Here is a 26,801-nt window from a genome sequence, read left to right as displayed (position 1 = left end):
ATGAAGAGTGTTTTTTCTCTTTGAACAATTTATGGAGTGTTTCCATTACCTCTGAACCAAGCAGCAGTGAAACCCTGGAAGGGCAGTCTTAAAGGCAAGATTTTTGGGCAGCATTAGTATGCAAGTCTTTAAAAAATAGGATATGCCTTGTCGCTATACAAGTGCCCCAGTCAGCCGACATTGACAACAATGTCAGACATTAATTCCACTTGTTTCTCAATTTTATCCAGTAAAGAGGAACATTCCAAGGAGTCATCCACTGCATTAAATAGTTTCTTTATGTCAGACAGCAAGGATTGGGAAACATAAGAGCCATAAATCTCCACCCTCAAAACCAAATGAGAACCAGAATGAACTTTTCTGAGGGCAGAATCCACCTTTGAATCAGTCATGTCCTTGATATTAGCATCCTCCGTCAGGGAGGTTCTGCCAACCAGACCTGCCACAAAAGAGTCGAATGGAATTTGAACATGGCAAATTTAAGAGCAAGTCTTTATGGGGATATAATTTAGCCACTGGGACCACTGCCTGCCCTTAAAAAATATTTTCCTCTGCGTTTGCAAAGGGGTCCCCTGTGGACCCCTTCCCTTTTGCGACCCCATTACCACCCTCTTAGAGAGGGTGGTAATTTGTGAGAGTTTTGCGACCGCAATTGCGGTCACAAAACAATTGTACATAGTGTTGCGCTCGCTATTAGGAAGGGAACGCACCTTCATAATAGCGAGTTGCAAAACCCTATTTGCGAGTTGAAAAATATTGCGAGTTGAAAAATAGGGTATGTACATACCCCATGCCAATTTTGCATGCGCAAACGAGTTCACAAACCCGTTTGCGCGTGCATAAATGGTGTACATCTGGCCCCAAGTCCTTAGGGGACTCTCGATTAGTTAGCACTTTCCCGGACTGAACATATATGTTCAATGGGGCATGCTGGGTTATATATGTGAGAATTGATGATCTTGTGCCTGTTTTAACATGAATGAAGACATAAAAACTTAAGTTAACACACAGAAATTGGCCATAATTTTTCAAAACCTCTTTGGGGAAAACCCTGACCTTTTAGAATGGTCTTTAAAATCTGCCAAGTTTTAGACAGTGTTACTGGTCCAACGTCTGTGCTATATGCTAGTCACTTGCCCAAATATGTGTAAATTCTAGCAATTTTATTGTAATGAAATTTAACTAACATGCTTTAAATGCACCATCTGACGCAACTTTTCCAAACATTTTTGGGGAAATTCCCATACTTCACTGGAAAGAGGCTTTTGCAACCTACTACATTGTCCTCATTGTTCTTAGACCACTATATGTTGTAAAACACACTTTGACACAAGTGATCAGCTATTTTATTGAGGGGCGCTGCCCAAAAATTAATGGGGAGACTTTTTATTCGCCTGTAATTTGGCTTAATCTCTAATCTGGTTTGCTTCGAGTAAGGAAATAAAGGAGACACAAACATGCTTCTTACGTGACACAATAATTGACAAGCGCCCGCGTGTCATGTGACATTTCAGCCACTCTTCCAATTTAATATCTCTTTGCATGCTGAGATTTGTGATCTCATATCATATGGTAAAAGCGATTCTACAAAGCGCAGAATGCAAGGCATTGTTGCCTAAAATTCCAGGACTAGCTGGTTGCATCTCACGTGCCAATGGGCTTTTTTGTGTGTTTTTATCTTGCTGATTTATATAGCGCGAACTCGACCCGAAGGTATTGGAGCGCTTTACATGAGTGTAATGTCGTGACACTGACGCGATACGCTGAGGCGTACGCATCAGGTCACGTGATGTTCTGTAATAAAATACGGGTTGCGCACGCACGTACGCCAGAACGGCTGTGGCGGCGGGCCACACCAGCAAGCTCCGTGTCCCCGTGTCATTATTCGTCAGCAAGGCCCCCAGCGGTAGTAGTCCCCACACGACGCCCGACACAACAAAGTGGCGACGAGGGTGGGCGTGCCCTCGCCTTTGTGCCTCGCGCGGGTGTGGCGGCCGCGTAGTGAGCTCCGCTCGCGGTGCTCGTGCCCCCGCAGGGAATCGAAGAACCTTGTTGTGCCCCTGGAGCGGCGCTCGTGCGTAGCAACGCGTGGTATCTGAAGCGCGCACCTGGGTGCCGGCTGTTCGCGCACCACGCGTTCCTGGCCCAGAGAAGAGTCGAACGCTGCACGGTGCCTCCGTGAAGCATCCTCAGCGCGCTACCTGCCACGTGGTTTGTCCTTCCTGAGGCCGGCCTGGAGCGCTGTCACGCGCAGGCAGTGGGCGGTGCACTCTGTGAGCCATCAGCATCGTGAGTAATAAGCCCAGCTTCCTTGAAGCTCTGAAGGGAATCACCATATTGGGAGAACAGAGGGGTGCTGTGGGCCAGCTGATCAAGGCCCCCGTCAGCAGTGGCAGCCCGATGGAAGGATTGGGAAGACAGATTACGTATCTTCTTTGAAGCCACGAAGGTCCATAGGGACCAAAAACGCGCAATGATCATTCATGTCGGGGGGGAAGGACATTCACAATATAGTAAAGACGCTCGTGGAAAATACCCCCAAAACTCACACAACACTGATAGCCGCGTTAAATGAACACTTCGAGCCAATGGCGAACCGCGATTATGAGCGATTCATATTCCGCCAAGCGCGCCAGCTCCCCGAGGAGTCACTAGACAAGTTCCACGCCCACCTTAAGAACCTAGCAACGACCTGTGGTTTCTGAGACGAGACGGAAGAAATAAGAGGACAGATAATACAGGGGTGCACGTCAGTCAAACTGAGGGAGCGAATATTGGAGGAATCTGGTAAACCCCTGGCGGAAATACTAACAATGGGTCGGACGAAGGAGCCGTCGAAAGCGCGCGCCGCGCACATGGAAGCTGCCCTGCAGGTACCGGTGAAGGTGGAGCCAGTCAACGCGGTAGCAGTCAGGCCGAAACAGAGGTGGCCCAAAAAAGGGGCGGGAGCTGCCGCTCCGGAACAACCGAAGTCATGCGGATACTGTGGGGGGCTACCACATGCCGCGGCGGAATGTCCCGCACGAGGGAAGAAGTGTCTGGGGTGCGGTCGCTTCAAGCATTTCGAGAAGGTGTGCCGGTCGAAAAGTCTCCGCAAACCTCGCCAGACAGTGAACGCCGTGGATGAGGGAGAGCTGGTGGCCAGCAACATGGATGACGATGGCGAAGAAGAGAAAGTGGTACACAGGATACACATGATAGGCACTGCAAAGCGCAAGACGCGACGGCTCCCGCAGTGCAACGTCCGAGTAGGATCGCAAGAGATCACCACAGTGGTGGATACGGGGGCCAGCATCAACATCATGGCTGCCGCACTGCACAGCTCCATGCACCCAAAGCCCGTGTTACACCCGTCAACAATAACGGTGTTCGCGTATGGACAAGAGGAACTGCTAAAGGTGTGTGGGAAGTTCAAAACCACGATATCTCATGGAACACGGTCGGTCACGTCAAACATCTACGTCACGGAGGATGGGCAAGGCATGCTCCTAGGCTGCCGAGCCGCTGAAGACCTCGGAGTAGTGACTTTCGCATTCGGAGTGCACCAAGACTCCATGCACAACATCCTGGAGGAGTTTGAAGAGGTGTTCCAAGGAATAGGCAAATTCCGTGGCAAAGAAATCCACTTACACATAGATCACACCGTTCAGTCAATAGCCTTGCGACACCGGCGGATAGCATTCCATCTCAGACCATTGGTGGAGGCTGAACTGAAGAAGCTTGAGGCGGCCGGAATAATCGAAAAGGTATCTGGACCTACCCCGTGGGTGTCTCCCATAGTAGTGGCAAGGAAGCCCAAGCAACCAGGCGCAGTCAGGATATGCGTTGACATGCGACTCCCCAACTTTGCCATCAAGAGGGAGCGCCACATCACTCCCACCATCGACGACCTCATTGGAGAGATGGCGGGTGCCAGGTGGTTCTCGAAGTTGGATCTTCGATCAGGGTACCACCAACTGGTACTGAATGAAGCGTCCCGGAACATTACCACGTTTTCAACACACGTTGGGCTAAGACGGTACACCCGGTTGAGCTTCGGAGTATCGAGCGCTGCCGAGGTGTTCCAAAACGTGATCCAGGAGCTCATCGCTGGGATCCCGGGGGCAATAATGTCAGCGATGACATTATGGTACACGCCACGACGGTCGCAAAACACAACGAGCGACTGCTACAAGTGCTACGGCGGATAAGAGAGGCGGGTCTCACGCTGCATCGAGAAAAGTGCGAGTTCCTGTGCAATAAGCTGCAGTTCTTTGGGTACACCTTCTCGGCGGAGGGAGTAAACCCTGATCCGGAGAAAGTGAAGGACATTAAAGAAGCGGCTGCCCCCACAAACATCACTGAAGTTCAAAGCTTCCTAGGAATGGTCAACTACTGTGGTAGATTCATCAATGACTTGGCCAACCTAACAGCGCCTCTGAGAGAACTGACAAAGGAGTCCACCCCGTGGACGTGGGGCAGCGAGCAGGCTCGGGCCTTCGAAGAAATCAAAAACGCGCTTTCAGAAGCAACCACGCTCGCATTCTTTGACCCTGCCAAGCTCACGTTAATCGCCGTGGATGCTGGTCTGGTCGGACTGGGCGCTGTCCTTCTGCAAAGGAAGACGAGTCAAGAGGAATGGGCTCCAGTGGCATTCGCCAGCAGGTCACTCACCGAGACGGAAGAAAGGTATTCACAGATAGAGAAAGAGACAATTGCAATTCACTGGGGCTGTCACCAATCCACTTATATGTGTACGGAAAACCATTCGTAGTGACCACCGACCACAAGCCCCTGGTGGCCCTCTTCTCGGGCACATCCACGAAACCACCACCGAGAATAGAGAAGTGGATGCTCCAGTTGCAAAATTACAACTGCAAAATAGAATACCAGCCTGGGGCACGGAATCCAGCTGACTACCTCTCTCGTCACCCTCGTAAGGCCACTCCACAAGAAATGGAAGAAGCGGCGGAAACTGAGGAGTATGTACGATGTGTCACCGCTCGGTCGTATCCCATACCGGTGTCCATGGCCAGCCTGCTACATGCCACCAGTCAGGATGAATGTCTGCAGAGAGCTAAGCAAGCTGTCCAGAACAATAACTGGAACAGAGCCAGAGAAGAGTGGAAGAGCCTGACGCCCATGGCGAAACAGATAATGGACAGCCTCTACCATGTCAGGGAGGAATTGACCAAGGATGACACTGGATGTCTGCTGAGGGGGCACAGACTGGTCATCCCGACGTCATTAACTCAAAGGATGGTGGATCTAGCCCATGTCGGCCATCAAGGCATGGTGAAAACCAAGTCGAGACTGCGCACCAAAGTCTGGTTCCCCCTCATGGACGACCTGGTAGAAGCCACGGTTCGGGCCTGTCACGCCTGCCAGGTCACCGGGGAAGCACCCAGGCCTGCCCCCATTGTTATGGAACCTCGTCCAAGAATACCATGGTCCCAGATAAGTGTGGACTTAGGCAGCTTGCCGGACGGAAGGCACACTCTAGTTGCCATCGATGACCACTCAAAGTATCCCGAAGTAGAAATACTGGCGGCCTTAAGCGCCAGTGAGGTGATTCCAAAACTAGAGAAGATGATGGCTACCCATGGACTGGTGAAGGAAATCAGAACGGACAATGGGTCCCCCTTCCAGAGCCAAGAGTTCGCTGCGTCTCTGCAGGTTTTGGGTATTCGTCATCGGCGAATCACGCCCCGCTGGCCTCAAGCAAATGGGGAGGCCGAACGCTTCATGAGAACCCTCAACAAGGTAATACGCATTGCTCATGACAAAAGCCAGTCTGTAGAACTCGCCATCTTTACCTTCCTCCGAAGCTATCGCCAGACGCCCCACTCTACCACTGGAATTGCCCCCGCTCACTTGCTGATGGGAAGGGTGGTCACGGACACTATACCACATCATCCGGAGTGGCGACCTGAAGCCCCCGACGACAGTGCCATTGACACCCGGTGCCGAGGAGCATATGCGCATGCCGATACCCGACGCCAAGCGGTGGTGCCGGACATGGTACCAGAAAACCGAACACCAGGCAGCAAGTTCAGATTGAGGTTCGAAACAGAACCATGGACTGTGGAAGAGGTCAAGGGTACCTGCGTTACTGTGAGGCGAAGAGGGGAAAAAGTAACCCGGAATATTTCGTATTTCAAAAAGATTCAGCCCTCAATCGGAACGGGAAGCTCGCATCAGGGGGTGCACCAGGGCCGCCCTAGGAGTGTGGAGAGGTCGCCAGAGCAAACTGAGTCCATGGACACAGCGGTCGGAGGAGCTGAATCCCAGTCTTAGGACATTGACTCAAGGTGGCCCGTCCAACAACCAGATGTGTCACCGCGAAATGAACCGGATGCCCCGGCCGTCAGTGATGGGAATGCCAACGATGACTATGTGGGTAGGAGCTCAGGTGTATTGCCGGACAGTGGAGAGTCTCGATACAACTTGCGACAGCCCTCCCGTCCCCTTAAGGACTACGTCAAGTAAGATTGTTTTGATTTGGGTCAATAAATTGGCATATGTTGAGGGTGGGCCAATGTCAGAGCGGACAGTCCTTCCAGGTCCAGGGTATTAGGATATGTTTTTGAATGTTTAGTTTTTTGTGTGTTGGGGAGGAATGTAATGTCGTGACACTGACACGATACGCTGAGGCGTACGCATCAGGTCACGTGATGTTCTGTAATAAAATACGGGTCGCGCACGCACGTACGCCAGAACGGCTGCGGCTGCGGACTACACCAGCAAGCTCCGTGTCCCCGTGTCATTATTCATCAGCAAGGCCCCCAGCGGTAGTAGTCCCCACACGACGCCCAACACAACACATGAGCACCTGTTACGTTACACAAGGACAAATTCATTTTTTTTGTTTTTGGTAGGCAGGGGAGATTAAGTGATTTGTCTAGAATCACAGGATGTGGAGTCGAACCCGTGGCTCCAACCTTGGTTTACCAGCACCAAAGTCGGCAGTGTAGCCGTGAGACCACATCCTCGCCCCTGCTTCTTCGCAGTTATGTCACAAATACTGACTGTGACAATTTTCTCTATTTTAAACCTGACAGCCACAAACCAGGAGCTTCTTGTGGGGGAGGGGAGGAGGGATAAACGTTTGCAGGTGCTTTTCTTAGGTCTCTGAACCAAGAAGCAACTTTTAATTAATAAGGCATGTTCTCTTGGGTGAGTGAAAATACAGTCTTTAGCACCACCTAGTGGTAATGCTACATTGTTTGTATTAAGAAGGAACAAGCTTAAGGCCTTTTCTTTTATTATTAAATGCATACTATATATAGTAGGAAGGCGGGGTCCCAAAGTTATGTGCAGGGCCTGAGGCCAAGAGCGCCGGCTACCCTCTCCTTGTGACAGCCCTGGTTGACCGCACCAATTTGAAAAGCAGGAAATATGTAATAATTCTATGTTGGCAGCTAAATTGTGGTTCACTTTCTTTGTGACTGACAAATCGTAGTCCTTTCTCTGTCATGGGTTTTTTCCGACTATGAAAGACCGGTCAAGGTACGTGTGCTTCCTTAAGTCCAATGGTGTTCGTATGCCTAAATCGAACTGCTTGTAAGTTTCTGAGTATTTACAAAAACTGTAGTTGCCACATAAGTGGACAACGTCGGTGATAGGGCCCATAGTGTTAGCTGTACTATTTTCTGTCTGGATTCTTTTTGGCTTGTATGGACAAACGTCTCTCTGATATTCCCTCGTCTCATGGCATTTCTCATAATGCATATACACCATGTTCAGGAGCGCAAGTTTTTATTCACTATTTTTTCTCATTCGATTAGAGAGAAGGGTAAAAGTGTTCACAATATGATTCTGTTGTTTTTTGCTTAACTCTGTGTGTGTCTAGTAGTGCGACCCTGTTATTGTTTTGTGTTCCTTGTGTTGCTTGGTGCAAGATTTGTTTAGGGTATTTTCAGGCTGACAGCTTATCTGTTAGTGATTTTGACTGTTCATCAAATCTTTTAATGCGTAGCAAAGCTTTGCTTATTTTAAGGTATTAAATGTAAACTAGCGTCTCTCCCAGTGCCTTCAGGGCTTGACTGTCGAACCTAAGGAAGGCATTTCAATCAGTTGGTGTATTGCAAACCCTGGTGGATGAACCAGTGTTCTCAGGGGTAATGAGGAAGTCCAGGAACCCTGATGTGTTTTTGCTCAGGCTCCTGGGGCACCTGAGGAGTGGGTCTCGGTTATTGATCCAGTCAACAAACTGTGCGGCTTCTATTTCACTACTGCTCCATACTATGAAGATGTCCCCAAAATAAGGACACCACACCTTTTACGGGCTCTGTATCTCTTTTGCGTCTTGGGCACTGTATATATCTTTTGAGACTCAACTAGTGAATGTAAAGGTTCACCAGACTAGGCATATGTTTACGACCCTTGGTACCACCGATCAGTTATAAACATTGTGTTCAAATCTAAAAGGTGTTCTAAAGCTATTTCAGCTATGTCCATTATTGGAGAAATTGGTGCCATGTGGATCCATCCACTAGCCCCCAATAGTTCTTCAACCACTTTTAGTGTTGCATCTTGAAGAATATTAGTGTGTAGAGCTTCTATGTTCGGACATGGATCAAAGGCGTATCTTTCAGAAGGTTTGGCACATCCTTTGACTCTAGACACTTCATGTCTCAAGCAGTGGCCGCAGAATTGGGAGAGGTGTCCACTATTGAACAGAGTCTAATACTACGGGGCATCCTGAGACGACTCTCCTTAGGTAGGTACAAAAAGCTTCTTCACACATATGGAACCCAACTCATTAGTAACATCCATAACGGAGGTGAAGAGCAAGTGCAACGATGAAGCATGCCAGTTGAGTGGGTGAGGTCCTTTTCACTCAAAGATGTTTTAGTTTGAGTTTCAACCATAGTCCCATGAATTACAGATACCTAAAGTCCGTCTCCCAGATTTACCATTTACCATGGTCCGCGGGATTCCAATGAGCTTAGGGGAAAGTCCTTGCTTTAACAAGGATCTTCTCACTGGCATGCTGGTCATCTGCTCCATCGCTTCGAAATAGTCTTAAGAGAATCCAGAAATCTCTTGAAGACATTACTTTTAATCAGGTTTATGCCTTAGACCTTACTGATTCGCACCGGACTCCCATCATTGTCGTGGATGGAATTTTAAAGCTTGCTTCACTTAGTTAATGTGTTGTATTAACAAATGTGAAGTGTCTGTCAGGAACCACAGCCATATCACTCTCTCAAGAAAGTGTTGGTGAGAAGCCTTTCTCTTTTAACTTGGAGAACAGGTTTCGGTCCATTTTTTTTACTGGACTTGTGAGAAATTAATATTAAATTGTGTTGTGTAAGGATTTCATTTCATCCTGTTAGTTGTCACCCGGTTATTTAATTTCTCCATGCTCCTTTGTAAATTTCCAACAACTTTTATGATAGTTTTAGGTAGAGTTGCACGTCATCCACATACAAGTGTAGTTCAATGTCTGAGTTCTCCTCTTCTTCACACGAGTTTGACTACTGAGAGAGACGGTATAGGAAGCATCCGAACCGCTTGAGTGCTGTGTGCATGACGGCATTGAAGGCATATCTGCATTCTAGCATTTTCAAGAGTTTGTCATGGTAAACTGGGGCAAATCTCACCGAAAGGTCTAACTGCAGCCTAGGCATATCTCCCCTTCCCTGCATTTATAATTCAATAAGTGTCTTCAAGGATTTTTATTGTCACCGTTCCTGTGCTATGCCTACTGTGAATACTGATTGGAATGGAGATAGCTGTTGTTAAGTGTTTGTTCAGTTGCATCCCTACACATTTCTTGATAGATTTTCCCAACAAAGGTACGTTAGTTGCTGGTCTGTAATTGTGCAGGATTTCTAGGCCAACATTGTGTTTTTATAGGACGGGTGTCATCTGTCCAGTCTTCAGATCACTTGGATATAGTCTTTGTTTCAGGGAGGCATGGAGTAGTTTGACCCAGTACAGCACTGGTAAGTGGAAGCAGACTTTTATTGCTAGTATGCGTCACGGCCAGAAGGGCTTTGAGCTCAGTCTACAGACAGCTAATCACATTCAGTACATTCAATTTCCAATCAAAGCTATGTCGTTAAAGTGAAGAGTCGAAATGGAAATGCACAAATAAAGACCAGCGGTTTATTGACACTCTCTGGATGAAATGCAGCCCCAAACACATGGGAGGAGCTACACTTCTCAATTATGTGTTGAGCTTCAGCCAATGTTCAACAATAGGAAAAGCCTTGGGTGTCAGCTGCAGACTTCATGAGCTCTGGTTTAATGTGCAGTGTCTGATTCCTCCAGCCAGATAGTGTGGAAAGATGTGCAAAAAATCCAGAATATAAGAATGTTTCAGACTTGCTATTATATATCTCCCTCAATATTGTAATCTGGCCGGGGCACCCAGAGGACTGAGGTCACCCACTAGACCTACAGGTTCCTCCAGTTAGGGCTGGGAGCTGGGAATTAGAATCAGGGTCCTACTATAATGTCAACCTTCGATACCTCCAGTGCCGCAAAGGATGGAAACAGGAGTCTGAAATGGGAATATCACCTACAGTCACAAGAACCAGAGCAGGAATGTTGGAATGTAGTGGGAAAACACGTTTGATTCCCTTTGGGGGTGGAAACAGGCAAACAGTCTCCTTAAAAATGAGGGACCCATAAGTCTACAATGAGCTGCCACCAACAGTCAATGAACAATAGAATGAGGGGACAGTATACACCCTGAACTATGTGCATGGGAGAGTACACTTTGGATGCACCTTGGGCAGCTGACAAAAGCCTCAGAAAACCATGTAAACCATTGAGTGTACTCACAGGCTGTTGCACCCAGGAGGGAATGGGCCATATAGAACAGCCTTGAAAAAGTGGGACAGGGCAGTTAAGCTTCCATAGTCATACGAGGACTTTTTTTTCTATAGCTTTCACCAGTTCCCCTTGGGGGGGGGTGATTTATAAAATACTTACTCTGGTTATATATGCTCAACTATATAAACAAAAACGAAATGCAATGCATCCCATTCAAACCAACAATTTTTTCCAACATTGTGATTTATGCCCATGTTGGAAATGTGCGAATTTTTTATATATGTTTAATATCTTATTTACTCTAATGTGCTTAACTTACTAGATTATTTAAAGTATTAGAATTGATATTTGCCTAGTGTAGCTTGATTACTATATAGTGAATAAATCTAAAACTTGAAACTCTGCTTTTTGAGGAATTATGCCATAGTGCTAGAACCAAAAATTAAGAAACACTGTATGCTAATCGAATGATTATATTTGTATAACAGGCTAGAAGAGGAAAACTAAAGCTTCTGCTTCCAGGAAGTTTCCTTCCCCTTTATGATCAGCACAAGGAAGCATTACACGTTTTGCATACAGTGCAGAACCTCTCCTTCCAGCCCCCGATGCCACATCCACATGACTTGCATCATGGTAAAGTTTGACCCCTAAGGAAGGTCAGACTCATATTTTTACTCTTTTCTGTTTGGGTTATCTCTGTTGAAATACCTTTGAATATATGTACGAATGTTTAGTTTTTTTCTTCACCAAAAGTAGAGAACTCTAATACCGTTTTTTCTCAAATTATATTTCAGTCTTTCTTCAGCATATAGAAATGTAGATAGAAATAAGTGGTAAGGGCAGTTTACTCAAAAAGTGAGGCAAGCCATTCACAAAAGAGCCAAATTTGAGATTGGAAGAACTGGAATTCCAGGCTATAAATGAACCTCAATTCTCATAGAAATAGTTACACACAGTGTTGTTGTCAGTGGGCCTGAGTCAGGAATAAATATTGCACATCTATGGATCCGTGGTGTAATAAGATTTGCATCTGTTCATGCAATAAATACATAAAGATTCCAGGGCACATACAGGAGATTTTGCAGCATTGCATGTTTCTTGGCGTATGTCTTTTCCCTGACCCTATTTTACACGTAAACCACTAGTACAGACACTCGCTTCTGAAATGTAGCTGCCTCGTCAAACTAAATTCACCCCTTCTCATCTCTTACTGCCTGAACTATGGTGACCATGTACCCAACATTCTTCAGCAAGCATCACCCATACTTCCAGAAATGCTTGTTTGACCTCACGTTTCCTGAAGTGTCATTAGGCACTACCTTTACTTGCGTCAAGTTGCACACATACAGCATAACCATCACATCTTTTTAAACTGATAAGTCTGGTTCTTCCCCCAGTTTACCAATCACACTTACTAAACTGTTATCGCCTCTTTTTTTCCTTACCTTCATCTTCATTCTGCTACTTCCTTAACTGTAGCCACCACATACCCTCCATGAGATAACTCATTTAAGTACCATGTGAAATGCGAGCCATCTAAACAGAGATGGAATTTATGCTTACAAATTGGACATACAGCACACCGTGATCTTCATCTTAAAAGGGAACCACAGCTACAGAACCATTTTAACACTTTTCATTTGAAAATTGTTCCATCAAGATTAACCTACACCACTGTAGGAAAATTAGCAGTACTTCCTCAATTAGATTTACATTTTCAGATAGAATAAAAGTAGTCTAAAACTAATTGGAATTATATATGGAGCAAAAAAAGAAACCACTAGATTACGGAAATACGTCTTTGAAATAAAACATTTCGCTGAGGGACTGGAAAAAAGCCATCCTGCAGAATGAGTTTGTAAGTAAAAAGAAAACAAGGAAGCAAACAGATGTTGATGGAATTACTTCCTCAATCAGATACACATTTTCAGATAGGGGCGTAGGGTTTGTGGTGCAGTTTAATTGTAGCAGGCAATTAAAAATGATAATATAAACATGTTAGACCTGTAAGCCTTAAGGTGGTCTTCTCCCAAACAAATTTGCCTTCCTCCTTCATTTTTGCTGATCTCGTTTTTGCTGGCCCTAGGACTCTGCACACTTTACCACTGCTAACCAGTGCTAAAGTGCATGTGCCCCCTCCTCAAAACATGGTAACACTGGCTTATAACCGATTGGCATATGAAAATTACTTGTAAGTCCCTAGTAAAGTGGCACTAGCTGTGCCCAGGGCCTGTAAATTAAATGCTGCTTGTGGGTCTGCAGCACTGATTATACCACCCACTTAAACAGCCCTTTAAACGTGTCTCAGGCCTGCCACTGCAGCCTGTGCACAGTTTTAGGTTCAAATCTGTTTTATTAGTTTTAATAGTGAAGAACAATACAGGAATGTCTCACCTACATCCAGTTTTAACTGCTATTTCAACCTGGCAAAATAAACATTGTGCCCTTCCCCAACCTTCCTTTTTAGGTCGATGCTAGAGTCAACACGCATGCGCTTCTCTGCGAGTCATGCTGTATTCCCTCTGTGAGGTTTCAACACGCCCACTGCTTTTTCATTGGTTGCTTGGTCTGCCTTTACAAATTCCATTGCTTTCATTGGTGAATAATGTACATTTCTCCCCTCTTGTGGCTGTTTTGTTACCGCACTGGCTACAGCCCCTGCTACATGGATCCTTTCACTAGTGGCTCTATGTTTTGTTTCACTCTCCTAGCAGCTCGCTTGTATTCATTGTTTCCTGCTCCTGCCTTCGGTGCTCATTGCTGCTCGTTTTCATTCTCCAGCTGTGTTAGTGCCGTTTTCTTGTCAGTTTATTAAAATTATGCCCACATTTATTTTTACAATACCTCCACCACATGACAGCTCTTTGTCATTAATCAGTGCGGCATGCTGCGCTTAATCTTTTCAAATATAGCGGACGCCCATCATAGCCAACGCAGGACCAGTTTCAAGTAAGTATATTCTTATTATTGGAGTCCACATGGCTCAGATGCTGCTCTTCTGGTTTCAAATTCATCCTCGCCTGTTCGCTCCTCCCCCACCACCCACACAAGCAGAACAAATTACTATTGTGCAGGGCTACCCACCATTAGAACATGGATCCCGCGTACAGAGGCTCCCTTCTCCCACCACTGCTTCGCCTACATCTAGTCAAGGCACTTCCTTGAACACTACGCTGCCCCCGGCCACCAACACAGCCTGTAGCCTTTTTAATACCCTCCGAGACTACATGCAGGCTGCTTGGAGGAAAGGCATGCACTTTGCGGGGACTCTATTTCACTCGTGCTTTAAGCAACATTTATCGTTGTTCAACGTATATGAGCTATTACTCTGCTTGGTTTGAGATAACTTTCTGTGTGTGTGAAAGTAACTTTTGTCTGTCTTTTGTCTGGGTCTGTTTCACCACATTTAAACATGCCCGCCCTCTTCCAGCTCATACACAGTGGTGACAGAACTGGCCATGGGTTAAGCCGCACCCTCCCTCATCCCCCCTCGTCTCTCACAGCGCTGCCCCTACACATCAACTACGAAATATAAACTCCTAAACTGGTGCCTGCTCTCTCCCCTTGCAGCAGAGTAGCCCCTTCACCTTCAGTGCACTTTCAGTGTGTTCTGCAAGCCTGTGCAGTTTCAGTACTTTGCTGATGCCTGCTGCGGGTCAACATGGTGTCATGTGTATTATGGTGTGCATTGTCCGTTTAGAGGAACAGATGGGACTTCAGTGCACAAGAAGGGGACATAACGAGCATCAACTCCCTTGGAGGTAGAAGAAAGTGTTATGGAGCTGATAGAAATAATCTCTAAATGCAAAGACAACATTCCCCTGGTCTGGTGAAAGGGTGCAGCATTGATTATACTTAAACACAAAGGTAGCAGTTGTTTCAAGTGTTTTGGTTTTAAAGGTTGTGTGAACGGGTAAAACTGCTTGCTTTTTCTAAATCCTAGATAAGTCTGCTTCCGTACTTAGTGATGCAGGGTTGCATGGTTTGTGTGCTGCAACTACACTTTCATTGTTGCTTTCTGGTGGTATAATGTGCGTACGTGGTGGTGTTGTCCTGTGATTGCAAATATGTATGCATGGTTTGATTTTCATGTATGCAAAAAGGTGCACGATTCTCTGTATATTTGCAGCCTTCCTAAATGTTCGACATGTTGTCCTCTGACATCACTGTGTGTATTTTTTTAAATCCTTTTTGGGTCAATAACATCGCATCATGGTCGTGACAAGTAGTGTTGTCACTCGTAGAGATTCAAGTGATTTGACTCTTAAGGAGACCTTGTTGGTTGGGGGGGGGTGGTATTAAATACTTTGTGGACTCATTGTCTCACCATATGTTGCAAGCTACATTATGTGGTTGGATGTCCTCGTTTTTAAAACCCTTCAGTTAAAACCTTGACACTTCTGAATACTGCATAGTGAATTATTAATAATCATCTAGCGCCTCTGAGTAACCTAAAGTAGTTGCAGTACATGGTAAAAAGCTCATTAACACCAGCCTTATATTTAGGTGTTTAAATACTGCAGAACTGTGAAAGGTTCTGCTGGCAAAGCATTGAGGTCCTTTATGCTTTAAAGTGTGGCTGATTGCTATATATTTTACATTTTTGAAATAAAATTACTCATTTTAGCAGGCGGTTTAGGTGTGATTAATGCTTTGAAGACGAACATGCTCATTGTGAGTGGTAGCGTCCTTCTAATTCTACCCATTACGCTGACAAAAGGATTGATGTTTTTGAACAAGACTATCAGGTTGCCCGGCATATGTGTCCGTGGCTTTTACGTGTCGGCGAAGTTCTTTTTCCTATCGGGCGGCAGATAGCAAAATCAAGTGTTCTACAGGCTTTTCGATGTAGTTCATATTCCCAGGATCTGATTCTTAATTACTAATTGATTGTTTTTGCATCAAGCATAAAGCCTGTCTCTCTGGGTATGGAGAACGGGTGCCCCACAGCTGATCAGGACTACCCCACCTCTACTCCCAAATCTAGCCACATAATTCTACAGCACACCATGCCACATAATTACATTACACATATCCACTCCACACCACACAGTTCCACACTATACAATTTCACAGCTAATTAATCCAATCCAACCCACATAATTTCATTACACATTGTCTCTGAGTTAAGCCTGACTGCTCTGTGCTAAACAACCAGAGGGTTGAACACAGGTTAATTCAGAGTTTGCTTGTGACTTCACTCCGAGAAGAATTGTGGTAGCTGCTTGAGAAGGGTCCCCACCCCTTCACCCAGTAACACAATTTATTACAAAACATATTGAGTAGAAGTAAACAGACTTATGTGTTCTAGGCAAAACCAGAAAATGTGTTATTTCAAGAGTCAGTACATGGTATTTGGTAATCTATTTAGTCTTTTCTATACGAATCGTACCTAGTAAGAATTTGTTGTGTGGCTTAGGGATGAGCAAATTAAATAATGATTTTAATGTGCTGTAAATTTGAGATTGCATTATGCTTTCATCTGCACTTCCTGCTCTAACCCTGCCTGCCTCCTCTTTCACCAGCAGTTTCCACTAATCTGATATTGTACTGCTGTCATCTTTCTAATCAGCAGCTCCCACTCTCTGTTGCCCTTGTCCACAGCAATCACAGCTATTGTAGTTGTTCACTTTTTGGTCCTCTGTCTTTGCTCAATGTATACTACCCTCATACCTTAATTTAGAAAAGGTCAGAACATCTGCGCTACTACCTTCAGTCAGTGATTGTGTTAGACACGTAGAAAATAGGACTGTATCAATGCATATTTTCCCTTACTCTATTCCATTTACATTCTCACCCTTGCTCTTCCTACAATCACTGACATATCTAAATGATCATTGATAATTCCAATAGATCTGGCGTAAATGTTCATTATTTTTTTTAATTTATTATTTGTATTTTATGTTGTATATTTGTAAATCACACTAAAACCCGCGAGGATATCCTGACGCTGGGCAGATGTGTTTGCCAAGCCCTGCCTATGGTAGATTGAAAGCCACTGTTAAGCTTCTTGCAAAATTCTTTAAGAGAGGAGGAGGCTCTTCTGTGGAGTGGGAGGCCATTCCACGCTATAGAGGGATGCAAGAGAACGACCGCCCTCCTGATCTGGTTCTGTGTATGCGTGGGATGTGTGCGAGTAAGAATAAATCCTGGAGCATTGTTTGGGTGGTTGGTGGAAGGAGATGTGACTTTTCAGGTTGGTGGGCTTGCGTTGTGTGCTGCCTTGAATATGAGTAGGAATGAGCATATTTGTGTATTGGGAGCCAGTAGATTTTATACTATTTTCTGAGGTGCTCTCTTACTACATGGATATGAGGTGCTCCATTAATCAGAAGGGGAGGCTCTGCGCTTCAGGGCCCTAAGCTGGTTCTGGACCATTTATTTGTAGATTTTAAAGCACACCAACCCAATCTCTTACTGATGCCGGGGTTAACAGGATTCATACCACTAGGTGGCACTAGATGCTGAATCTGCTGTGTTTTCTCTTTTACTGCACGACGTGTGTGTTTTTAAAAAAAGTTGAAAAAGGTTCTGGTCCTAGAGTTGACCTTCCTGAGTTTATTGACTGGGCCTCACAAAAACATCCGACAGGCTTGTGTGATATGCTTAGCAGTTGCACGATAAATGAAACTCAAAAGCAAGCCTCTGAAAAAATGATTTCACTAAAAACTAATCAGACATATAAGGAGCAAAAACAGAGAACACTAGATTAAAGAAACATCCGAAATCAATCTATGAAATGAAAAAAATAGATTTGTTGAAGTTCTTTGAAAAAGCTATCCTGATTAATGAGTTTCAAAGTAAACAAAAAGCCAGGATACAAACAGATGCTCTGGGAGGTATACTTGACAAATGAAGGATTGCTGCATAAAACAAGTATTGGCAAAGCAATTTTTCACATGACCCTTGTATATCTTTCACTGAGTATGCTGCCACTATTTTTCTCTGAATTCTAAAGAGATTTATTCATGTGACTATGGGCCACATGTATCAACATTTGTAATAGTGGTTACCTAATTGTGATTTTCTGTGAATCTCAATTAGGTAATCACTATTACAAATGTATGAAACTCATAGAGTTTCACTGAGCGATTCCTACTGAGTTGCAAATCGACCTACCTCATTAATAATAATGAGGTAGATCGCAATTAGCAGCCCCCTAGGAATCACTACAATCAAGAGGATGGGGCCTGCTGGGGTCAGCAGACCACCATGTCCGTGATTGCTTTTAAATAAAGCAATTTTTTTTTTAATGAATCCTTACAGGAAAACGGGTTAGATTTAAAAAAGAAATTGAAAGGTTTTCTCTTCTGTTTTTTAAGATCAAGCAGTGATCCATGGGACCGCTACCTGCTCTTAAAAAAACGTTTTTACAACCATTCCCAAGGGGGAAAGGGTTCCTTGGGGACCCCTTCACATTTGCAAATGGGTTACCGCCAACTTGAAGTCGGTGGTGAATTGCGAATATTTTGCGACCGCATTCATGGTCACAAAACAGGCATACGTACTGCTGCGATTCTGTTTGGAAGGGACGCCCTAGACGCGCCACTTACAAATACCGAATCTCAAACCCATTTTGCGATTCAGTAACAGGTTACCGAATCGCAAAATAGGGTTTGATACATGTAAAAAGCCTTTTTTGCATTCGGAAACAGGCCTTTGTGAACGCAAAATTAGTTGATACATGTGGTCCTTAGTTCATTCATTTTACTATGTTTATTGTATTTAGCATAGTACCTCCCCAGTTCAGTCGCCTCCGAAACATGCCTTTGACTTATCACGTGAAGTATCATTGAATCTGTTATACAGTAATGGATTGCCATGCAGTTTATTTCATTACAATTGTTGTACTATCTGCAGTGACGGCTCCTCCATTGGGGCGTTGCCCCACTGCTTTCTCGCAGTGCGAGAAGCAGAAACATAAAATGGTAAAACTACCATTTTATGTTTCTGCTTCTCACACTGCGAGAAAGCAGAAGTGCCAGGTTGTGGGCGGGCAGGTGGGTGGTCCTACTCGAAGGCACGGGGCAGTGGCTTGCCCACTGTTGTGGGCCCTGACTGCTTTGGTCGGCCTGGGGCCGACCAAAGTAGTCATGCGCACTCTCCCTTTTCTCTATGTAGGCAGTATGCAGCCTACATAGAGAAAAGGGCCTCCATTAGGCGTCCGGCTGGGGTACTGTGCGCCTGCACCGCACCAATCACCACGCTGCAATGGCGGAGGGGAGGGGATGGAGGCTGCCTAAGTAAAACGCGACCACGAGCAGCAGGAGCTGAGGCGGCAATGCGTGATCTTCAGAAAGGTACATTTTTTATTTTATTTTAATTGCCGGCCACGACTGTTAAAAGAAGGGTGACAGGTTGGCCTCTGACTTACTGTATTTAAAATTATGGATATTCACTTGGTATGTGTTCTGCTGGCGCCGCTCTCATCTGAGGCATTTACTGGGTATTTCCAAGCACAGCAAGCAGGTAAGGACCCTTTCCCCTTCATAAACGCCCCCCGTCCCCAGACTGTTAGTAAATTAGCAGCGAGCATTGGCATCACAAATTACCAATTTTATTTATGCCTCCTTTATCGCACGCATACCTCAATTTTTGTTTTCCCAATTTTCATTGAATTAACCCAACTGGCAATTGGGTTAATTAAATGAAAATCGGGAAAAGAAAAATGGGGTATGCGCGCGATAAAGGAGGTATGCACATGATAAAGGAGGCAGCGTTCTTCTTGCTTTCGGAAATTTATTTCAGAAATGCAGTTGGCAACTGCATTTCTGAAATTAAAGACCGAAAGCAAGAACGCTGCCTTCGCCGAATCTCTGCGTGGTCGGAGTTACTGCTCAGTAAATGTTTCCCTTAAGGAAAACGGGAAGCATTTAAAACAAGCATTGGCATAGCCAATAGGTCTCGCCTTTGGGACCCTTTGCTACGCCACTGGCCAGGAGCAGCCTGTTTCGTTAGTGGGTCCTACCTGAGAACTGCACCAAAGACTGCACCAATTCAATTGTGGCCATCAACCACAAGAGGCTGTAAAGTACAACTGCTGTCATGGACACCAGAAAATCAAGAAGACCCCCTTCGATCTGTGAGTGTGATCAGTCTAGGAAGCTATAAGTGCACCTCGACACTGAGAGCCACATAAGGCTAGGAGGCTGCAACTGCACCTACTGGCTGTGAACCTGATCACTCTGGGAGGCCTCAACTGCTGGAGGGTCTGTGCCATGAACCTGGCCAAGCCTTACTGCATTTACCCGATGATGTCTGCACCAAAGAGAGGCTACCATGCAGACGGAAGGCATGGACTGCACTGCTTCACCATCCAGGTGCCCAGTAAATGTGGGGATTAATTTCTGTTGGCCAAGTAGATACAACTAACGTTATTGGGCAATATTTGTTTTCACTAGCATGCCATAAATATATATTCCACATTTTGTGTAGATTCAACATGTTTTCAAAGTTATTAGCAAGCCAGTAAATGCCTTTCCAATGGAAAGTGCATCTGAACCATAGCTACAGACTTGCGCGCTGATGATAGAATATATATATATATATATATATATATATATATATATAGCGAGAGAGAGAGAGAGAGAGAGAGAGAGAGAGAGGTGTATGAAATAGGGAACTCTGGGAGAGCAGCTCCTTTGTATAGAGAGCTTCAACATAAACACAGGCACTCGAAATCGGGTCAACGCAACATTTGAGGTGAGCAGATCTCCACATGTGCATAGTGCAATATGTTATTTATTACCAGGACATATGGAATTATGCAGAAGGGGAGGACCAAATTCTGCAACAAGTTTGACTAAATTATCCTGGCAGAAAAGGCAAATTATGCAGCACAATGCTGTACATTTTGTGATAATATTACTTCAGTATTTTGCTATTTTTACTCATGATATCACTATCTGGCCAAGGATGTCACCTCATTAGGAATTGGTTAACATTCAAATGCACCAATAAGCAACTGAATGATGACTAGTCAGGTTTTCCAAAGGGCCTTCCACTGCGCCAGAACCCTTTAGACAAGTTTTTTATATCTATTGAATTATTTGGGCTAAGAACATTTTTTTTTGTTAACAACTTCAGTTTATACAATAGATGAAGAATTTGTGTGGCAAATGCAGCAACCCGAAAACTATGCAGAAACGCCATATCTGCAGAATCACATAATTTCATTGGCCTTATGTATTACCATTGTTGAGTGTTGGGAGGGGCCACGGCAGTGGGTCATGATGTCGTTCCCCTCCTCTCAATGATAACTGTCGGATGCTGGGATGTTGGGCTACATGAATGTTCACCGCCATGGCATAAATATATATAGAGAGAGAGAGAAAGAAAGGGTGGGGGCAGATGTGAATATAATTAATTGGGAGGCTTAAAGAGAAGGTAATATGGGAACTCTACACACAGATGGAGCTGTCAACTCAACTGGCCATATGTCCCTAGGGGAACGTCCAGAGGGTCCTGATTTCTCATCCAGCAGCTTTACATGTGCTAGAACCTGTAAATCTATGGTCTATGGGAAAATCCAATCTACAAAACCCAGCATGCTTTCTGCTGCTGAAAAATTAGAAGTGCCTGAAAGTCCCTAGTTGAGACCAGTTAACAGCTGTGGGAGTGTGATGATGGAGGGGGGGGCGAACAAACTGCACAGAGAGTTGGGTTTAAACAGAGGGTAAGTACAGAAAAGGGTGCAAAGAGAGGGAGCAGAGAATAAATTGAAGCAAGAGAAAGAATAGACAGAGAATTGTGCATTTATGGAAAGATGAGGAAGTAAACATCAGAAAGTTTGGAGAAAGAGATTGTGGAACGGAGGGAAGCAGCGGAAACTGTGCACAGAGAGGAGGCGGAAGACGAGAAACAGAACTGGACTTATATAGGGGAGATGAAGGGTAAAAAAATTAAAACTTTGCCTAAAGAGAGAGCACAGGAAGTGGGAATGAAAACACTGATGCAAAAAAGGGAACAGAGAAGGTAACCAGAGAACTCGACTGAGATAGAAACAAGAGAAAGGCAGGGCAATTAGTAAAAAAAGAGAATTGTGCAGCGAGAGAGCTGGGGAAGAAAATTTAAACAGAGTCATGTGCTTGAAGAAGGTGAAGAGCACATGACTCTGAGCAGAGAGAACTTTGCATGGGGATTTGAGAGAGACATGATAAACATAATTATATTGAGCGGCAGGGTGGTGGGTAAAGCTAAAAATAAAAACAAAGAGAAAAGGGTGATTAGATAGAGATGGGGTGGGGGGTAAAGGAACCTGTCCACAGTGGGAAAGGACAGGAAGAAGGTAAACAGAATTGTGCACACGGGAGGGTAGTTTGGTTGAACTGGGAGGAATGTGCACAGCAAAAAAAGGTCACAGAAGGTAAGAAGAGAGAATTGTACGGCTAGGTCAGTGAACAACGAAGAAATAAAAGGATGTGTGCTGGATGCGGGATTGATGAGGTAACCTGCAATCTGTACAGAGACGTGGAGAGGGCAGACACTTGTGCACACAGAGGCAAAGAAGGGGAGGAACTGGTGCACAGAGAGAACTGTGCACGCCTATTGGGGAGAGAAAGATGGTATGGGGAAATTGTGCGCGGATAGATGGCATGAACAGATATAATTCTCGATACTCCCAGGCTCAGACCTGGTGCCTGCTACACACAGCCTCACAGCAGATGCACGCTGCCCCTGGGGTCAGAGCTGGAAGCGTCCCCGGAGATACAGGTGGTGCCTGCTTCACATTTGGAGGAGGTTCCTGTCATCGGTGCTAGTGTCTGCTTTCCTAGCTGATGCCTGCTGCAAAGAGGGGGCAGCATCTGCTCAGGGCTGGCCTGCTGCACTCAGACTCTGAGCAGGGAAGCCCCCCAGGCACGGGGCTGGCTGCCCTCTGACCCCGAGCTGGTTGGTGTGTCTGTGGCACTCAGAGCTGCTGCCCTCACAGCAGGCGCCAGGCCCCTGCTCAGAGGTGTGCCTGCCCTAGGGTATGAGCGCGAGGCTCCGCTCCCAGTTGACCGCGCCTCGGGGCTGACTTCAGTCTCAGCAGTTGGGTGACGGAAAACGAAGGGGCCCCCTGCGGAATGTGAAGAGGGGCCCCCTAGTCTCCCATATCTCATAGATGTTCATTGGTGTTTAGCTGAATGGGTGCCCCCTAAATGGATGCATCGCAGGGGCTGCAGGGTCCTGATTTACCCTTCTGAGTCTCAGAGCTGGCATATGCCAACCCCAGAGCAGGTGTTTGTTCTCGCAGCTGGTGCGTGCCCTAAACTCACGACTGGTGCGTGCCCTATACTCACGGCTGCTGCGTGCCCTGGGCATGCACTATAATCACGGCCGGTGCGTGTCCTATACGCTCGACCAGTGCGTGCCCTATACTCGCGGCTGGTGCGTGCCCTGGGCATGCACTATACTCATGGCCGGTGCATGCCCTGGCCATTCACTATAATCATGGCCGGTGCGTGCCCTATCCTCACGGCTGGTCCTTGTCTCCTTCAGATACTGCCCATCACCCGATAGGCTGGCCTCAGCTTCCTCGCCATAGCAGCTCTCCCTCCATACCAAAGCGGGGTCCCTCTCCCCAGCCGCCGCGCCACCCCACTCTACCCCGCCACCTGACCCGGAAGCTGCTTACGACGCACCCCATAAAGCAACCACCTTAAAACACCTGCAGCCCGTGCACACATTCCTACTGCATATGCTGCCAGCAACGCAAAGACGAACAACTTCTCCAGAAAGTTTCTACACACATATAGTAATAACAAATATACACCCTTATGCATCAAGCCAAAATCCAGTCGGTAAAATACCAATTCGGTAATAGCTCCCGGTAATGTGTGAAAAATACCCAATCCCAATGCATCAACCCAAAACCCGAGCAAATAACGAATCGCTAAATAAATAACCTCGAACATACCGAATCGCTAATACCCAAAATGCTAATTTACCGATTCGCTAAATACCGAATTCGCAATTACCGAAATCACTATTAGCTCCCGGAAATTGCCAATAGCAAATAACGAATCGCACCCCAATGCAACAAAACTCGCTAATAACGAAAATTCCAAAAATCGCTATTTTGCCAGAGCTAAATAAGGGGAATCAAAACCTGGAGGTAAAGTCACAAAAAAAAAAAAAAAAGAAAAAAATAAATAAATCCTACATGTGCAAATGATTGAGGCAATCACTAAACCCTTAAATTTGGCCCAGGAGACCCTGTTGGCTCCCACAAAATGGCTGCCCTCTACGTGCTTGCAAGGAGGATGCGGATAAATGCAGCAGGACAGCGCAGGAGAAGGGTCCAGGAGCGAGTGTTCAGACTGCGCATAACCCTGCTCGGCCAGAATGAGGACGAGGTGTACCAGAAATATCGCCTCAATCGCGCAATGATCATGCGCCTGATTGCAGACCTGGAACCATTACTGCAGCACCAGACACACCGGACCAATGCAATCCCTGCGCACGTTCAGGTCCTATGCAGCCTGCACCTACTGGCCTCAGGGAGTTTCCAGGGGGTAATTGCGGTTGCCGGAGGTGTGTCGCAAAGCGCACTGTCACGCTTCTTCAAAAAATTTCTAGATGCCATGCTGACAATGCTACACACACACATCAGCTTCCCCACAACCCCACAGCAGTTGGACCGCACCAAACAGGCTTTCTACCAGGTGGCACAATTCCCACATGTGATTGGATGCATCGACTGCACGCATATCGCCATATGCCCTCCGTCAGCAAATGAGTACCTTTTCAGGAACCGCAAGTCATACCACTCGATCAACGTGCAGGTTGTGTGCGATGCCAACAACATCATAACTGACCTAGTGGCACAATTCCCAGGGAGCACACACGACTCATACATCTTCCGCAACAGTGGAATGCACAGGCGACTACTCAATGGCGAATTTGGAGAGGGACTCCTGTTAGGTAAGTAGAACTACGCTTCCCCACACCAACACCACACATGTATGTACATCACCAATGCTAAGTCTATGCTTCTATCTTCTAGGTGACAGTGCTTACGCCCTGCGGGAATACATACTAACCCCATACCTAAATCCAGCAACCCCGCAGGAACATCGCTACAACGCTGCACACATCAGCACGAGGAATGTGATAGAGCGGACTTTTGGGATTCTCAAGAGCCGCTTCCGTATCCTCCACAAGACTGGCGGCGCAATGCTATACCAACCAGACACATGCTGTCGAATAATTGCTGTATGTGCAATGCTGCACAACATTGCCACCAGAAGGGGGATACCCATGGAGGTGGACAGGGATGACGACCCCCAGGCTGACCAACCACCCGCCCAACGACGACCGGCACACATCCCAAACACAGCAGAGGGCCATAGGAGGCGGACAGACATAACGCAAAATCATTTTTGACCCTGGGTAAAATGAGACATTACAAGTTGGTGTTGGGTGCAACTGTTTAATGCACAGTAGCACTGAGGATTGTGCAACAGAACTAGCATTGTGAATCATGCTCCGATTGCATAAATGTAAATAAAAGGTTCCTTAAAGTCAGGCCTGTGCAAACAGAATAATTGGATGGCCATGGTTGCTCCACCATGGACCTGCAGCATGTCCAAATTTCTAGTGGCGCTTGCCACGTACACCAAGCCTCCGCTCAGGTGCATCCAAACCCTCACCACGGCCTGTCCCCATGGAGGCACGCGAACTTCGGCGCCTGGTGCTGGCCTCTGCCAGTGACACGCTGCTGACACTGGAGGCAGCCTCACTGGTGTCATCCCCTCCCAATGCTGCAGCACTGCATGTGCTGCTCTGAAGTTGTTCCACAGCAGTGGTGATGTGTCCCAGTGACTTGGCAACATCACCGCAGAAGTGCCCAAGGTCCACCTGCAGGGAGACTGTGCGGCGTGCCAACACAGCGGTGCAGTTGCTGTGCCGTTGTATGGCCTTGGTAGCGGCGGCAGAACGCAACATTAGCTGCCGGTTACTCCTCCTCTGGGACTCATGGCCCTCCCTGATGGCACGGGTGAGCTCACGTACCTCCTCCCTGAGCTGAGCATTGCCATCAGCAACCGCAGTGGTCTGGTCCCTGACCGCCGTGCCCATGTCCCTGACCGCGGAGCCCATGTCGGTGACTGCTGCAGTCATGGCGCGCATCTCCCTCGCTAGGCGCACGATGTTGCAGCTGATGCTAGCCACATGTCTTCCCTGCAGGTTCTGTGTGCGCAGCATCCTCTCCTCAATTGCGGAGGTTGTTGGGACATCCTGGTCAGCTGAGGAGACGGAACTGCGACGGGCCCTGTGACGCCGTGCGTGTCTTGAGCCTCCATGTGGTGCAGCAGGTGGTGTGGATGTGCGCTGCGTGGGTGCCAATTGCGGGGGGGGGGGGGGTTGCCATCTCCTGCAAGGGCGCAACTTGGTGCCTGTGCCTCTGCGGTATTGTGGCTGTACTGGCTGCAGGCTGGCTTGCTGGTGCCGTTGCTTGTGGCGCAGGTGGTGGTGCCTTGGCTTGTGGCGCAGGTGCCTTGGCTTGTGGCACAGGTGCTGGTGCCGTTGATTGTGGCGCTGGTGGAGGTGGTGCTGGTGGGGTGGCAGGTGTTGGCGGTGCGTGCGCATCCTGCGCAGTCTCCTGGTCTGACTCCACGGGTGTCTCAGATATGATCAGCTGGTCGCTGTCGTCAGAGTCCCCAGGTGATGCATCTGTGTGTGAAACAGTGCATGATTAGTGGGATGATTACACCTACATAGTGTTGTACCCATCAATGTCCCTCTGTGGTCCAACAAATGAACAGTCTACAGCCATGTACAAAATATGTGTTGTGTGAGGATTTACGCCTGTACCTGCACTCTGGGCTGACTAGACTACAACTCCCAAGATGCAGTAGTGTCATGTGTGGAACTGTCTGTGCCAGAGCTGCAGACACAGTGAGATTGGGCTGGGGGCATGGGTATGGATTTACGCTATGCTGGGTGTGGCACAGGCATGCATCTTACCTTGGGCACTTGTGGCTGCGCCGGACGTGTCCATCTGGATCACCCCCACGACGGCTTCCCGCTCTATCGTCCCTTCCACAAGGTCC

At 46.6% G+C, this 26,801-nt stretch overlaps 1 protein-coding gene across 2 annotated transcripts in view; it reads left to right on the top strand.

Moving 5' to 3' along the window:
* LMNTD1 (lamin tail domain containing 1) overlaps positions 1-26,801 on the top strand; it is a 1,465,565-nt gene that overhangs the window by 1,348,235 nt on the left and 90,529 nt on the right. Inside the window, exon 17 of one of the 2 annotated variants that reach the window (XM_085652773.1) lies at positions 11,256-11,423. The exons of the other annotated variant lie outside the window; for it this stretch is intronic. Coding sequence (XP_085508899.1) covers positions 11,256-11,411 — 156 coding nt within the window. The 3' untranslated portion in view covers positions 11,412-11,423. The remainder of the gene's footprint in view (positions 1-11,255; positions 11,424-26,801) is intronic. 2 annotated transcript variants of the gene reach the window in all.

Source organism: Triturus cristatus, chromosome 4_1, assembly GCF_964204655.1.
Source record: "Triturus cristatus chromosome 4_1, aTriCri1.1, whole genome shotgun sequence".
NCBI lineage: Eukaryota > Metazoa > Chordata > Amphibia > Caudata > Salamandridae > Triturus > Triturus cristatus.
Note: the sequence above shows the minus strand (reverse complement) of the source record. Positions and strands in the feature narration are given on the sequence as shown.